The sequence below is a fragment of the Chrysochloris asiatica genome, unplaced genomic scaffold, assembly GCF_000296735.1.
Source record: "Chrysochloris asiatica unplaced genomic scaffold, ChrAsi1.0 scaffold00040, whole genome shotgun sequence".
NCBI classification, from domain to species: Eukaryota; Metazoa; Chordata; class Mammalia; order Afrosoricida; family Chrysochloridae; genus Chrysochloris; species Chrysochloris asiatica.
The window spans coordinates 13635948-13650192 of NW_006408558.1; the positions used below are offsets into that span (position 1 = coordinate 13635948).

The 14245-nt window shown below is 44.7% G+C and overlaps 1 protein-coding gene and 1 pseudogene across 1 annotated transcript in view; both read right to left on the bottom strand.

Moving 5' to 3' along the window:
• Positions 1 to 14245, bottom strand: part of OSBPL5 (oxysterol binding protein-like 5) — a 49332-nt gene that overhangs the window by 7119 nt on the left and 27968 nt on the right. The window contains exons 13-14 of the mRNA XM_006861035.1: positions 10190 to 10288; positions 5221 to 5318 (exon numbers count right to left, since the gene is read on the bottom strand). Coding sequence (XP_006861097.1) covers positions 5221 to 5318; positions 10190 to 10288 — 197 coding nt within the window. The remainder of the gene's footprint in view (positions 1 to 5220; positions 5319 to 10189; positions 10289 to 14245) is intronic.
• Positions 11023 to 11430, bottom strand: LOC102818742 (annotated as a pseudogene).

A 14245-nucleotide genomic window follows, 5' to 3' on the forward strand; every position in this document is an offset into this window, starting at 1 on the left:
GTACCGACTCGATGGCACCTAACCACAACAACAGCTCCTGGTGACCAGCGATGTTTCCCACCCTCATCTACCTCCAGCAAAACTCCTGCTCTGTGGGAGTTCAGAGCTACGTGGTTGGGCCACTTTGGTACGTCGTTTTGGTGCCTGGATTCAGGAGGGCTTGACTTAGGACCTACAGACCCCACAGAGTCACCAACCAGCATTTTATAGTCAGCATCCCTGTGGTCCTAACAGACACCAAAACCAGCTCCATCAAGGGCTTCCAGAAACTATTCCAGATTGAGTGTCCTGAATGTAGATGCCGCTGAGACCAATAGGAGCTCTATCCAGGGCCAGAATTCTGCTGACACATCCCTTTCACACCCACGTAGTGAGCACCCTGGCTTGCAGGAGCCCCCCTCCAGAGTGTTCTCCTCTTCAGGTTCGACAGCTGCACTGTTTTATTGGTTTTGTTTGGGGTTTGTTTTTCTCCTCTTGTTGCTTCATTTTTTGTTTGTTTGTTTGTGTGTTCTTTTTCCTCTTTCTTCTTCTCTCTCCATTCCCTTGAATTTTATCCTTTCTATCTCTACTTTTGTTTTTCCTTTTTTTCTTATTTCCCTTCTTCTTTTCTTCCCCTTTATTACTTTCTACTCCCTTTTCATCCTATCGGTTTTTCTAAGTGTTTTTGAAATTAATTTCTTCCTTTTATTTCCTCTCTTATTTTTCTCTTCTATAGCTCCAGTTCCCTGCCCTCTAATTTTTTTGGAGTCGTGGTGTGGCACTGTGGGTTAATGCGTTGGACTGCAAAGTCGGCTTGAACCACAAGGTAAGCAGTTCAAACTCCCCAGCCACTCCCCAGAAACCCTATGCAGGACCACTATGAGTCGGAACCAACTCAACGGCATTTAAACAACAACAATATACATATTTTTGGTTGCTACCTGTTTTTATTTCTTATTTTCTCTTTATTATCTTCTCTTTTTATTGTTGGTTTCTTGCTTATTTATTTGGTTTTGTTTCCTTCTGTGGGTGTGTAAGAGGGGTTCTGTCTTTCCAGTCAACAGAAGACAGCAACCGTACCCATACAGGCCAGCCATAACTGTGCCCTCTGAAGCGCCATCCACTGGGGAAAAGTCAATGCCAAGTAGTATACCATCCGATCAACTTTAGACAGCAGGTAACACGAGCCAAACCTGGCTTACACTGAGGAACATGAACGGCGAACAAGAACAGTGCACGGGCTTCTGTTCTTAAACTACACCCACAGAAGAGAGTTGGTGAGAACCTAAGAACACATCAACATAAACTATTCATTAAACACAAAAATGACAACCCATAATGCATCAGAGACAAAAGACAACTTTAGTTCACACTAAACAAGAAGAAATATGACAGAATGACTCCAACAAATGGCCAAGATGCAGAGCCAGAAACTGTTTCTGAGGAAGAAAAGGTGATGGAACAGACTGATAAAACACCGAAAGAATGATATTTAGGTGCCTTAAAAGGATTGACAGAAAGAGCAAGGAAAGCAAAGAGAACCCAGAAATTATTCAGAAGAATTTAGAAAAACACTACAAGAACACACAGAAATTTTGAAGTAATCTAAAACCTGCAATTAAGAATCCAGAAGATTAATTCTATGATTTCAGAAACGGGCAACACATTGATAGGGCAAAGGAGTAGATTCAGAGCAACGGAAGCCTGACTTAGTGAGCTTGAAGTTAAAGCTCTCAAGATTAGTATGACAGAAGATTCATCAGAAAGAAAGAATGAAAAAAAATCCCCAAAAGCCTAAGAGTTATGTGGGACACCATGAGGAGGAATAAATTATGGGGGACTGGAATTCCAAAACAGGAAGGGATAATAAAAAGCACAGGGAAAATTGCTGAAGAGTTGTGGGAAGAAAACATCCCAACATCATGAAAAGTGAGAAGATACGCATACAAGAAGCCGAACAAACCCTAAACAGGAGAGATCCCAATAGAAGATCACCAAGACATACCATAATAAAACTTTCTAAAATCAAGACAAGCAAAGAATCCTGAAAGCAGCTCGGAAAAAACAAAAAGTTACCTACAAAAGAGAATCTCTGAATTCTCAGTAGAAACCATGCAGGCAAGAAGGCAATGGGAGGACACATATAAAACTCTAAGAAAAAAAGATCGCCAACTAAGACCTGGTGTGGCACAGTAGGATAAACACTGGACTGTTAACCATGAGGTTGGCGATTCAAATCCACCGTCTGCCCTCGGAAACCCTGTGCAGGGTTGCTATGAGTCGAAACCAACTCAGCAGCAGTTAACAACAACAACAACAACAACAAGAATCACATACTTTGCAAAGCTGTCCCTCAAATACGACTGCAAAATTAAGGCATTTCCTGATAAACATAAGTTAAAAGGAATTTGTAATGACCAGACCAACTTTTCAAAAAATGCTTAGGGGTGTTCTTTGGACTGAGAACCGACAACAGCAGACAACAACCTGAGATTACCATTCATGACAACACCACCCAGAACTCAATCCAGATTTAGAAACATTTAAAGTCGGAACCGACTCCACGGTACATCACCACCACCACCAAAGTAGAACAAACCTACAAGATACCAATTTATAATGAAGTCAACCACAAAGCAAGAAGAGGCACTAGAGGAGATGCAGAATTTCCAAATGGCAAGGAAATCAAGTAGAATTCAAGATAAAACAGACTGCTTTAAATAGGAGGAAAAAAATTCATAAATTACAGGGGATCCTCAAAGAAAATGAAATCACCTACACATCAAAATTAAAAAGAGGAAAATCCGAAAGATTTAGTACACATCAACACAACAGACATGAAGAAAATGAAAACTCAACTCAGCACAGAAAATTGTGGGGGGAAAGGAACCAGCAGCACCACAAAAACAAAACAGAGCAAAACAAAATCCAAAAAAACCCCAAAAAACAAAAACACAACCCAAAACACACAGCAAAATGGCAGCAATCGGTTCATACCTATCGATGTTACACTAAATGTAAATGGATTAAATGCACCAGTCAGGAGACAGAGAGAGCAGAATGGAGAAGAAAACAGGATCCTTCAATATGCTGCCTACAAGGGACACATCCAAAAGATGGAGACAGCCTAAGTGTCCATCAACAGACTGGTTAAATGGTGGCTCAGGCACACAATGGAATATTACGCAACATTGAAGAAAAAACGATGAATCTGCGAGAAACACATCACAGTATAGATAAACCTGGAGGACGTTATGCTGAGTGAAATTAGACAATCACAAGAGGGCACATATTGTATGAGACCAATGTTGTAAAAAATTAAGAAAAGTTTTTCTTGACACAAGAAACCATCTATGACGGTTACGGGGGAAGGAGGGAGGAAAACTATTCATGGGTTAGAGTATAGACTCGTGTTAACATGGGTGACAGGGTAGGCAATATACAAGAGGAAAGTTAGCAGAGGAAAGATGAAGAAAACGGGAGACACAGGGAGGAATACAGTAGGTAAAACGATTAGAGGTAAATACTGTTCACTGATGGTACATGGAGGGGACTGTAACCATGTAATAAAGGAAAGTGTATGATTTGTGGATCGTAAAACTAATTATCTGCTCTGAAAATTTTCACTCAAAAACAAAAAAAATTCAAGAGAAGGTTTTCATGCTAAAAGAAACATTCTTAGATGGTTACCAGGGGTAGAAGGAAGGGAGAGTAATTCACTAGCTAGAGGGCAGACACGTGTTAACTCAGGTGACAGGGAGGGCAATATACAAAAAGAGGGAGGTTGGCAAAGAATGATGAAGACAGGTGAAGACACAGGACTAAAGGGGATAGGGGATAAACAGTGCTATATATACAACCTTGCACCAACAATGTTCTGCAGGTAGATACAAGGACAGAGTGAGCGTATACCCACAAAAACACAAGGGTCTGGAAGAGGATATTTGTACACGGGTATTTACCATTGCTGCAAACACACCTATAAATGTGGTGGAGCATGCAGGGGGCAAAATGATGAAAACTTCTTAGACCAAACACCTTGAGGTGATGAGTTGCTGAGTCTGGGGTCTCAGGTGGCACCATGATCAACTAAAACAACACAGTCCACAAAGATAGTGTTCTACATTCGACTTGGGTGAGTAGCGAGTGGGATCTTAGAAGTTCCCAAGCAGCCATGTAAGGCGCAGCTACTGGTCTCTTCACATGTGGAAGAAAGGAGAGTGAGGAGAATTGAAGATGCTTGGAATCAATGAGTCCAGTGGACCCATGGGACATGTGAACATCAGTCTCCACAATTCTGAGACCAGAAGAACTAGATGGTGCCCAGCTACCACTGCCAACTGCTCTGAAAGGGATCACAGAGGGGGAGAAAAGTGGAACAACACTCTAAATTATAAATAATAATAAAAAAAAAGACTGGGCTTACTGGTCAGAAAGAGACAGGAAGAACCTGAGACTATGGCACTTGGCCACCCACTGAGCCCAGTTTTCAACCAAGCAACCGATGGGTACCTAGAGGGGACTGCAACACTAGTGAGATGTGCTCACTATGGGATGGCCAACCATTAAGATCAAAAGGACGGCATCTACCGAAGGACAAAGCTGGGAAGGGATGGGAAAGAGGGGGAAATGGAAATCAGAAGCAGGGGAGGACGTGGAGCCACAAACCTTGAGATGAAACCAAGTATAAGATGTGTTGAATGTAAAACTGATGATCTGTTCTGCAAACCTTCAATCAATTCACAATCAAAAGTTTCAACAACAACAACAAAAAAACTTGTATGGGACCAGTATCGTAAAATCTCAAGAAAAGGTTTTTCATGTTAAAAGAAATATTTTTTTGATGCTTACAAAGGATGGGAGGGAAGGGAGAGTAATTCAGTGGCTAAAGTAAATTAAGAAAATGGCTTAATTTTTCCTAATTAAGAAAAAAAAAACCCCAAAACGGCTGTCTGGGACACCGTATGCCTGAACAGGGACCATCCTTAAGGGACCCAGAGGATGGGGCCAGCACATAGGAGGCCAGTTGGACAGACCCAGAGCTGGACTCAGCATGCGGACACAGGGGTGAGCTCAGCCTTTCCCTTTGACACTCCCTGCCCTGCCCACTCCCGGCCCTGGACCCCATTTGTCCTGCTGGAGACCCAGAGATGCTTCCCTTGTAGGATGAGGGACAGGCAGAAGGACATTCCCAAGGCCCATCCCTTCCCCACTGTAGCCCTTCCCCTTTGGCCAACTTACCTTGAGCTTGAACTCCAGTTCAGCTTGGAGGTTATTCTTCTCACACTCGATGGTCACTTTGCCGCCCAGCTCCATGGTCATGGTACCATAGAGGATTCCTGAAATATAGCCGGGTCACCAGCACTCAGTGATCACCCCACCTAGCACTGCTGACCACTGGGTTCAACCCGGGGTGTGGGGTGGGTCAAGACTGGCAACTCCATCCTGCCCAGGTCCTTTGCTCAGGCCCCTGTGTCTGGGAAGTGACCTGCCCTTGGCAGGAGTGGGGGTCAACTCCACCAGGACTCCCGGGAGTCACTGTGGTCTGTCTCTGTGACTCCGGGGTCCCGCATCAATGTCGGCTCTGACGGGCAGTGTCCACCTGCTCACTGCTGTGGCCCCAAGACGGTGCCCAGTGCCAGGCAGGGGATAACCACGTCCATCCTCAGGACAGTGTCCAGCCCCTGATGTCCAGTGGACATGCATTTCCCAAGGACAGCCCCCAGCATATTTTTTTAAATTAAGATGTGCTTTTTTTAATTAATGAAGGAAAACACAAATCTTCATTTCTGTCCGCATCTGATTAAAGAAACAAAGTTCTCTTCTAGTCCAAAGCACCTAGGAAGATGGAATAAAATTGGTCTCATTCAAAAATGAAGAAGAAGCAAGTCAATCTGGCTAGTAAGTACCCTTCCCTTAACCCAGGGGCTTGGTTGGCTGCCTTCAGGTTGTGCACTTGCTGGGAAACAAGTGTGGTGGGGGAGATGATGAAGGAGGCTGTCCATGTCCTCCCTTGATGGCAGGGTGTCCTGCAAGGAGAGAAAAGCTCCCACAAGATGGACATTACCCAGGACAGCAGCAGACACTGGGACCCAGGCGGGCAGGGCCAGGCGGCCACCTTGCTTGGACCATACATATCTTTATTTGTAGTTTTGACTTTGGAACCAGGGGAGTGTCTGAGCTCATTATCAAACAAAATGGAATAAGTACAGCAATTTGCAGAACAACAAATTCAAAATGGGCAGAGGGGGCCGATCGCTTTCATCAAGGCCAAAACAGATGGAGCCTCACCGGATGCAAGCAAAACATGGGACAGAACTCAAATTAAGACAAACTACAGACTTACTGGATCTGTTGAAGCTACACGATTCCCTGCGATGATCGCCCTGTGAACCTCTTTAAACCTTGAACTGAAATCAGTCCCTGGGCCACTTTTGAACAAAATCCCACACTGGTTCATAAGATACTGCCTACCTCGCCTGAGTAATGAACTCCTTTACAAAAACATCTAACGGAGACCAAATGGTCAACTTTGTCGACTCTAGGACAAAGAGGAGCATGCCAGGGGACACGGAACCTTGAGTACCACCAGAAACGGAGCCACCAGGATGGAAGTAATTGTGAAGAAAAGCAGCCAGTGTCCGTGGACAGTTTGTGTAGAAGGGGCTGACACTAAGTCTGAAGCATGACGTGTCCCGGGGCTCCTCTGATCACACCAGGGGCAAGAAGGCTAGCAGAGGTGCTAATGTCTACTCGTCATCAAGCCAACTCCATCATCTCCTGGGAATCCCATGTATGCCAGAGTAGAACCATGTCCCATGAAGCCTGCGTGGCTGATCTTTCAGAAGACCTTTCCTCCAAGGTGGTCCTGAACCTCCAACCTTTGGGTTAGCAGCTCAGTGTGTTCACCACTTATTCCACCCAGGGACACTCCAGCACATCTCCTGCAGTGGACTCGATTCCAATGCATAGCAACCCTACAGGATGGGATAGAATTGGCCCATTGGGTTTCTGAGGCTATAAATCTTCACAGAGGCAGACTTCCTCATCTTTCTCCCATGAAGCAGCTGGTGGGTTTGAACCGATGACCTTTTGCTTAACAGCCCAATCTATGACCCACTGTGCCACAAGTAACCTTGCAAAGCTACTAGGGCTGTGTGAAAAGGACTCAGAGGTTCACCTGAAGGGTCCTTCATTGGTCAAAGACAAGACCATCCCAGCATCAATGAAGAACATACTGGAAAGTTCTCAAGCCATCAAATGTGTTCAAACCAAACAATACTCAACCAACAACAACGTCAGCTATGGCCACCCTTGGAAGACGACAGTGAAAAAGTTTGAAAAGACAAAAAAAAACAGGCATTTATCCTAAATGCCCTGGACCTTCTGGGCAACAACTGATTGAAGGAGGAATTCAATCTTGCAGTGAACCCAGGCATGGCGAATCAATCTCCACTCACATTACAAAAGACATTATGGATCTTGTAATGGAAAGACAGGAAACAAGGAGGTTGTTGTTGTTGTTAGTGCCATGGAGTTGGTTCTGACTCATAGTGACCCTTTACAGAGTTTCCAAGGAGCAGCTGGTGGGTTTGAACCACTGACCTTTGCCATTAGCAGTCCAATGCTTATTCTACAGTTACCACCAGGGTTCCCTTATAAGTATGTAAGTATTTGTGTATCTAGATAGATAGACAGGGGAACTTGGAACAGTGATTCTAGACCCTATGATATTAAGATTTTTTGAGGTGTGATTATGATTTTGAAAGGCTCCATGTCCTTAGACACATGATGACATACGCAAGCAACACAGCATGCTGGGACTAACTTCCAAACATTGGTGTGGGGAGTATGTCAGGCACGGATGAAATCAGACGATGGCTTGCTGTGCAGTGAGAACCTGGGGTTCACAGTATGGTTTGTGCTTCAGTGTGTTTGAATTTTCCATTACGTATGTGTGTGCGTATGTGTATGTAAGTACATATGTATATATAATGATCTTTCAAATGCATAAAGAAGCATACAAGAAAACAAGGGAAATTCCAGGGAAGCAAAAAAGAAAAGGATGAGGAGGAAGAAGAGAAAGTTGCAGGCCAGAGAGAATATTGGCTGATCTGAGACCTTGACTCTGAGGTCCCCATGGGGACAGTAGAGAAAACCTTGGGTCAGAATCACATGGAGATAGTTCCACGAAGCTGAGCAGTCACACAGTTGTACCCTCAGAATAAAGGGACCACTGCAGAAAACCCATCTGTTGTAAGAGAGTCAGGGTGACGCTTGTGTTAGTCTGGGGTTAGAAACACCAATGGAACTCTGGGAATTTTGGCAAGCAGAGGCCTCTTGTTGGGTGAGTCTGGGATTTGAATCAACACTTCCTGTGTAGAACAGAAACAACCATGTTGGAGCCCAGAAAACCACAGTAAAACCAGAATCTCAAATAGATACATCAATCTATTTAACAAGTGTTTATTGAGTATCTGCCAAGGCATTGTTGCATGCAGTGGGCAGGCTAGAGTCAACAATATTAGAATTATAGAATACAGACTATAAAGCCGTTATGTCATACTGGTTAAAGCCATTTAAAAGGGAGCTCACAACATGACCAAGGATCAAGGTATGAGTGTCAAAGAATCGGCAGATTTGAAACAGAGTCAAGTAGAACTCCTGGGAAAACAAGCAAACACACTGAAATCGAAATCTCAGTGGATCCATTTACCATCAGGAAAATCAGCACTGAAGACAGATCTAAAGCATTGTCTAGAATGCAAAGAGAAAAGGAGATGAATGAGGCGGTTTACTTCACGTCTACCTGGGACTCTAGAAGAAAGAGATGGAGAAATCAGGGGTGTAGCAATATAAAATAAGAAACAGCTAAAACATTTCCAGACTGAAACAGTGCAGCTGCTGTAGCAATATTTTTTTCTTGTTTATTCAAAACAATTCAGTGTTACTTACTAACCGAGCAATCAATTCCACTTTTTTGGAATAGACCCTACAGACTTGGATGCAGGGGCACAAACAGACCATTGTACACTGGTGTTCATAACAATGCTATTCATAAGAGTCCAAAGCTACAAACAACCCAAGTGTCCAGCTACAGAGGAGCGGATAAACACAATGCGGACTATCTGTACACTGAAGCATTACTCAGCTATAAGAAAGAATAAAGTACTGGTACATTCCACAGCTGGGTGAACCTTGGCATTATTATGTTACGTGAAGTAATTCAGACACCAAAGTAAAAATGTTGTATGGCACCCACTTACATGAAAATTCTAGAGGAAGCAAATGTCTAGAGACAGAAAATAGAAGAGTGGTTAGCAAGGGCTGGGGAAGAGGCCAGTAGGGAATTATTGTTTAATGGGTTAATGGGTACAGAGTTTCTGTTTGGGGCGATGAAGTTTTAGAAATAAATAGTGATGATGGTCGTATAACCCTGTGGATATAAATAATGTCACTGAATTGCACCCTTGAAAATGGTCAAAATGGGAAACTTTATGTCATATATAGATTTTCCTACATAAAAAACAAAACAAAACAAAAAACCCTTAACCAACAGAGAGAATGAATGATCCCACCATTAATTTTTCTCCCCAGGCTTGATCAAAGCCATGGAACTTCAGGTTAAAATAGTTCAAACTAAAACAAAAAAAAAAACGCACAACAAAACAAAAACCATGACACACTATTGGATAGTGAAGTTGCAGAACACCAAAGACAAACAAAAGGCGTAAACGTAGCTAGAGAGGGAAGCAGCTGACCTAAGAACTAGGCTGAGTCGTCATAGCTCACAGCAGACTCCAGGGGGCAGTAATACAAACATCTTCAAAGAAAGGATAAAGTAGTAATCAACCTGGGATTACATAGTTGTTGTTAAGTATCCTGGAGTCGGTTCCGACTCATAGTGACCCTGCACAGGGTTTCCGAGGCTGTAAATCTTTACAGGAGCAGAACACCTCATCTTTCTCCTGCGGAACCACTGGTAGTTTCGAACTGCTGACCTTGAGGTTGGCAGCCCAACTCATAACCACTACGCTACCAGAGCTCCTTTGGAATTACATACTCACCTGGAATATCATTAAAGAGTGAATGAGTGAAGGCAAGCTCTCCAAACAAACCAGAAGAGTCCCTCTCCTCTCTCCCAGGCACTTAGAACGAAGGAGCTTGGGCTCAGCCCTACAGGGTCGGGGTCAGCTCAGCCCCCTCTCACCTTTGCAGTGGGCGTAGGGCATGGTGATGGTGTAATCTTCCGCTCGGTTCAGGAAGGTGAGTGTGGCTTTGCCTTCCAGTAAGGCTGACAGTGAATTCCCTGCAGAGAAAAGGGAGCGGTGAGTGGAGACACACCTTTAGGACCCAGAGTCTACTCCTCAGGCTCTGAACTCTCAGAAAGTTGAAAGAGTTTCTGGAACCTGTGTGATTTTGAGCAAGGTTCTTAACCTCTCTGAATTTCCAGTTCTGTAAAATTTCTGTCCAGTTCCGGTGGGCCATCTGTCCTGATGAGTTATCTCACTTTCGACAGGCTAACATTTATTTCAGTGACTATCCTCAGGGATTCTCTGAGTGGAGACCAGTGCCCTTTGGGGACATTTCAAACAAAGCTGAGTAAGCCTGCTTTTCTGAAGGGGATGACCTAGTTTGAGTCTAGGTGCACCTGACCCAAGCAATGGGTTTTTTTTTTTCAATTGCTTCATATGCATGTGAGAGCTGAACAGTGAATAAGGGAAGCTGGAGACGAACTGGTGCTTTTGAGTTATGCTTGGAGAAGAATGTTACAAGTACCATGGACTGCCCGAAAAAGATCCATAAAGATCACAGCCCAGAAAACTCCATGGAAACCCCAGGGGGACGTCTTATGGCTTTTTTCTTTTTCTTCTTCAAATTTGAGCACAGACAGCAAGTTTATTTGGTGACTGCTGCTTGCAAGCATTATCCAAGAGAGGGAATCTGGGAAAGGTACGGTGACTGCCAAGGAGACCTTCAGGGCTAGATAACATTCTCACACAGGAAAGGTACAGGGCGCTGGGGACACAGGACAGGCTGCCCTCAGCTACTCAACACCATCCGGACAAGCTCTTCGTAGTTGATGCAACCATTGCTGTCTTCGTGCCCAGCCACCAGCACCTATACTTCCTCTGTCATCTTCTCACCCCGTGTGACAAAGACATGCAGGATTTCAGCACCCAGGACAGTGCCGTTCCCTTTCGTGTCAAACACCTGAAATCCTTCAACATAGCCCTCAGTCTGCCGTGTGGGCAGGGAATGCTTAAAATCCAGCACCTTCATGTTTATCTCGTCACCCTTGGTCTCTCCCAGGACCCTGAGCACCTTGGCACTGGTGGGGTTCTGGCCCAGGGCCCTCATCACCTCCCCACACCTTGCCATCACCTGTTCTGTCAAACAGCTGAAGGCCTCCCTAAACTCTGCCGTCTGGTCCTCGGTGAGGTCACACATCTTGACTGCTGGGGTCTGGGGACCTTTTCCTGGAGTAATGGACAGTCCTACTCTGTTGTGGGGTCTCCATGAGTCCAAGTCTTCTTGGCAGCAGTGGGCTTGGTTACGAGTAGAACGGTTAATAGTTGCCACGGTGGATTTGAGCATCCCCGCAGGACTGGGAGACGCTCTGATTTTTTATCCGGACATGAAGTCTCCATGATTTGGTACTAACCTGATGGCAGCTAACAACAGCAAAAGTGGAGGGGTTGGGTCCTCATTCTAGGTTGAGAATCAGCCACTGTTGGTGACGGGGGTAGGAAGGGAGTGTTCACCAAAGTGTTGGCTCATGAGAGCACATGTCACAAGGTTCTCCCCACGCCCCCGACCCCAGGGATGGCTTGGTACACAGAGGTCCTCCTTTCTGTGATATTATCAAGGAACACCGTGGCTCAGTGGGTTACATGTTAAAAGCTCAGCAGTTTGAATCTATCAGCCAGCCACTCCCTGGGAGGAAGATGAGACCGATCCCTTCCATTAAGGTTTATTGCTTCAAAAATCCTAGGGAACAGTCATCCTCTACCAGTTAGGGTCTACGAGTCACAATTACCTCAATGCCAGGGAGATAATTTTCCATTTTTTGTGTTGTAAATCCCAATCTCTATATGCTATCGAAACTACCAGCTTTTCTGCAGGAGACAGATGAGGCTTTCTGCTCCTGTAATGATGTACAGCCTTGCAAATTCTGTACAGGGTCGCTTTGAGTTGGAAGCAACTCCGTCGCACGTAACCACCACCACCACCACCGTATGTTAATAAGACAGGACTGCTGTTGGTAGGTGACATTGAGTTGGTTCTGACTCATAGTAACACTACACACAAGAGAATGATCACTCTCCAGTCCTGTACCAGTCTCACAATTGTTGTCGTGTTTGAGCCCATTGCTGCTGACACTGTGTCAGCCCATCTCCTTGGGGGTCTTCCTCTTGTTCACTGACCCTGCACTTTACCTAGCATGATGTCCTTCTCCAGGGACTTCCTGATAACATGTCCTAAGTATGAGAGAAAGTCTCGACATCTTCACTTCTAAGGAACATTCTGGTTGGACGTCCTCCAAGACAGATCTGGGTGTTGTTTGGGCAGTCCATGGTACTTACAACATTCTTCTCCAAGCATAACTCAAAAGCGTCCATTCGTCTCCAGCTGCCCTTATTCACTGTCCAGGTTTCACATGCATATGAAGCGATTGAAAAAGAAAACCCATTGCTTGGGTCAGCTGCACCTTAGTTAGACAGCATTGTTGTTGTTGTTGTTGTTGTTGTTGTTACTAGGTGCTGACAACAGAACCGAACGCTCACTGCCCGGTCCTGCAGCATCCTCACGATCATTGCTAAACTTGACCCCATTGTTACAGCCACTGTCTCAATCCATCTTGTTGGGGGCCTCCTTTTCTCAGCTGACTCTCCACTTTACCAAGGAGCTCTGGTAGCGTAGTGGTTACGAATCGGGCTGTGAACTGCAAGGTCAGCAGTTCAAATCTACCAGCTGTTCTGTGGGAGAAAGATGAGGCTTTCTTCTCCCGTAAATATTTATAGCCTTGGAAACCCTGTACAGGGTCGCTGTGAGTCAGAACCGACTCCACGGCACATAATAACAGCAACTCCACTTTACCAAGCATAACATCCTTCTCCAGGGATTGGTCCTTCCTGACCACATGTTCACAGTGCAAGAGATGAAGTCTTACTCTCCTCCCTTCCAAGGAGTAATCGAGCTGTGCTTCCTCCGAAACATATTTGTTAATTCTCCTGCAGGTCCAGGGTATATTCACCATCATTTAAAGACATCAATTCTTCCACAGCCTTCTGCATTCATTATTCAGCTTTTTCATATGAAGTTATTGAGAATACCATGGCTTGGATCAGGAGCACCTTAGTCCTCAAAGTAACAACCTCTTTAAGAGGTTTTTGCAGACTTGCCCAATGCAACATGTCATTTGATTTCTTGGCTGCTGCTTCCATGGGTGTTGATTGTGAATTCCTGTAAAATGAAACCTTTGACAACTTCAGTTGTTTCTCCGTTTATCATGATGCTATCGTAGTGGCTACAAACTGGGCTGCTAACCTCAAGGTCGGCAGTTCGAAACTACCAGCTGTTCCATGGGAGAAAGATGGGGATTTCTGCTCGCATAAAGATTTCAAGCCTTGGAAACCCTGTGCAGGGTCACTAGGAGTTGGAACCGATTCCATGGCACTTAACAACAACAACAACAACAAATTTATTGGTACAATTGTGAGGCTTGTTCTCTTTACATTGAGGTGCAACACGTACTGAGAGCTGGAGTCTTTGACCTTCATCAGTAAGTACGACAAGTATGTCAAGGCCTCTTTGCTTCCAGAAAGCAAGACTGTGTCATCAGCGTATCGCAGGTTGTCAATGAGCCTCTAGCTCTGATGCCACATTCTTCAACATAGTTTCCAGCTTCTCAGATTATTTGCTTAGTGTATGCATTGAGTAAACAGGTCGGATTTGGGTGGGCTGGCACTGTGGGCTAATGCGCTGGACTGCAAAGTCAGTTTGAACTACAAATTGGTGGTTCAAGCTCACCAGCCACTCCTCAGAAACCCTATACAGGATCGCTATGGGTCGGAACTGACCCAAAGGCACTTTAACAACAACAACAACAACAATAGCACACTTATGTGCTCTGTTTTCTTCAGACCACAGGTAGAAAAAAGACCCCAAAGATCCATTTTATTTTCAGCTAGTTTGTTGTTGTTGTTAGGTGTCATCGAGTCAGTACCGACCCATAGTGACCCTGTGCACAGCAGAATGAAAC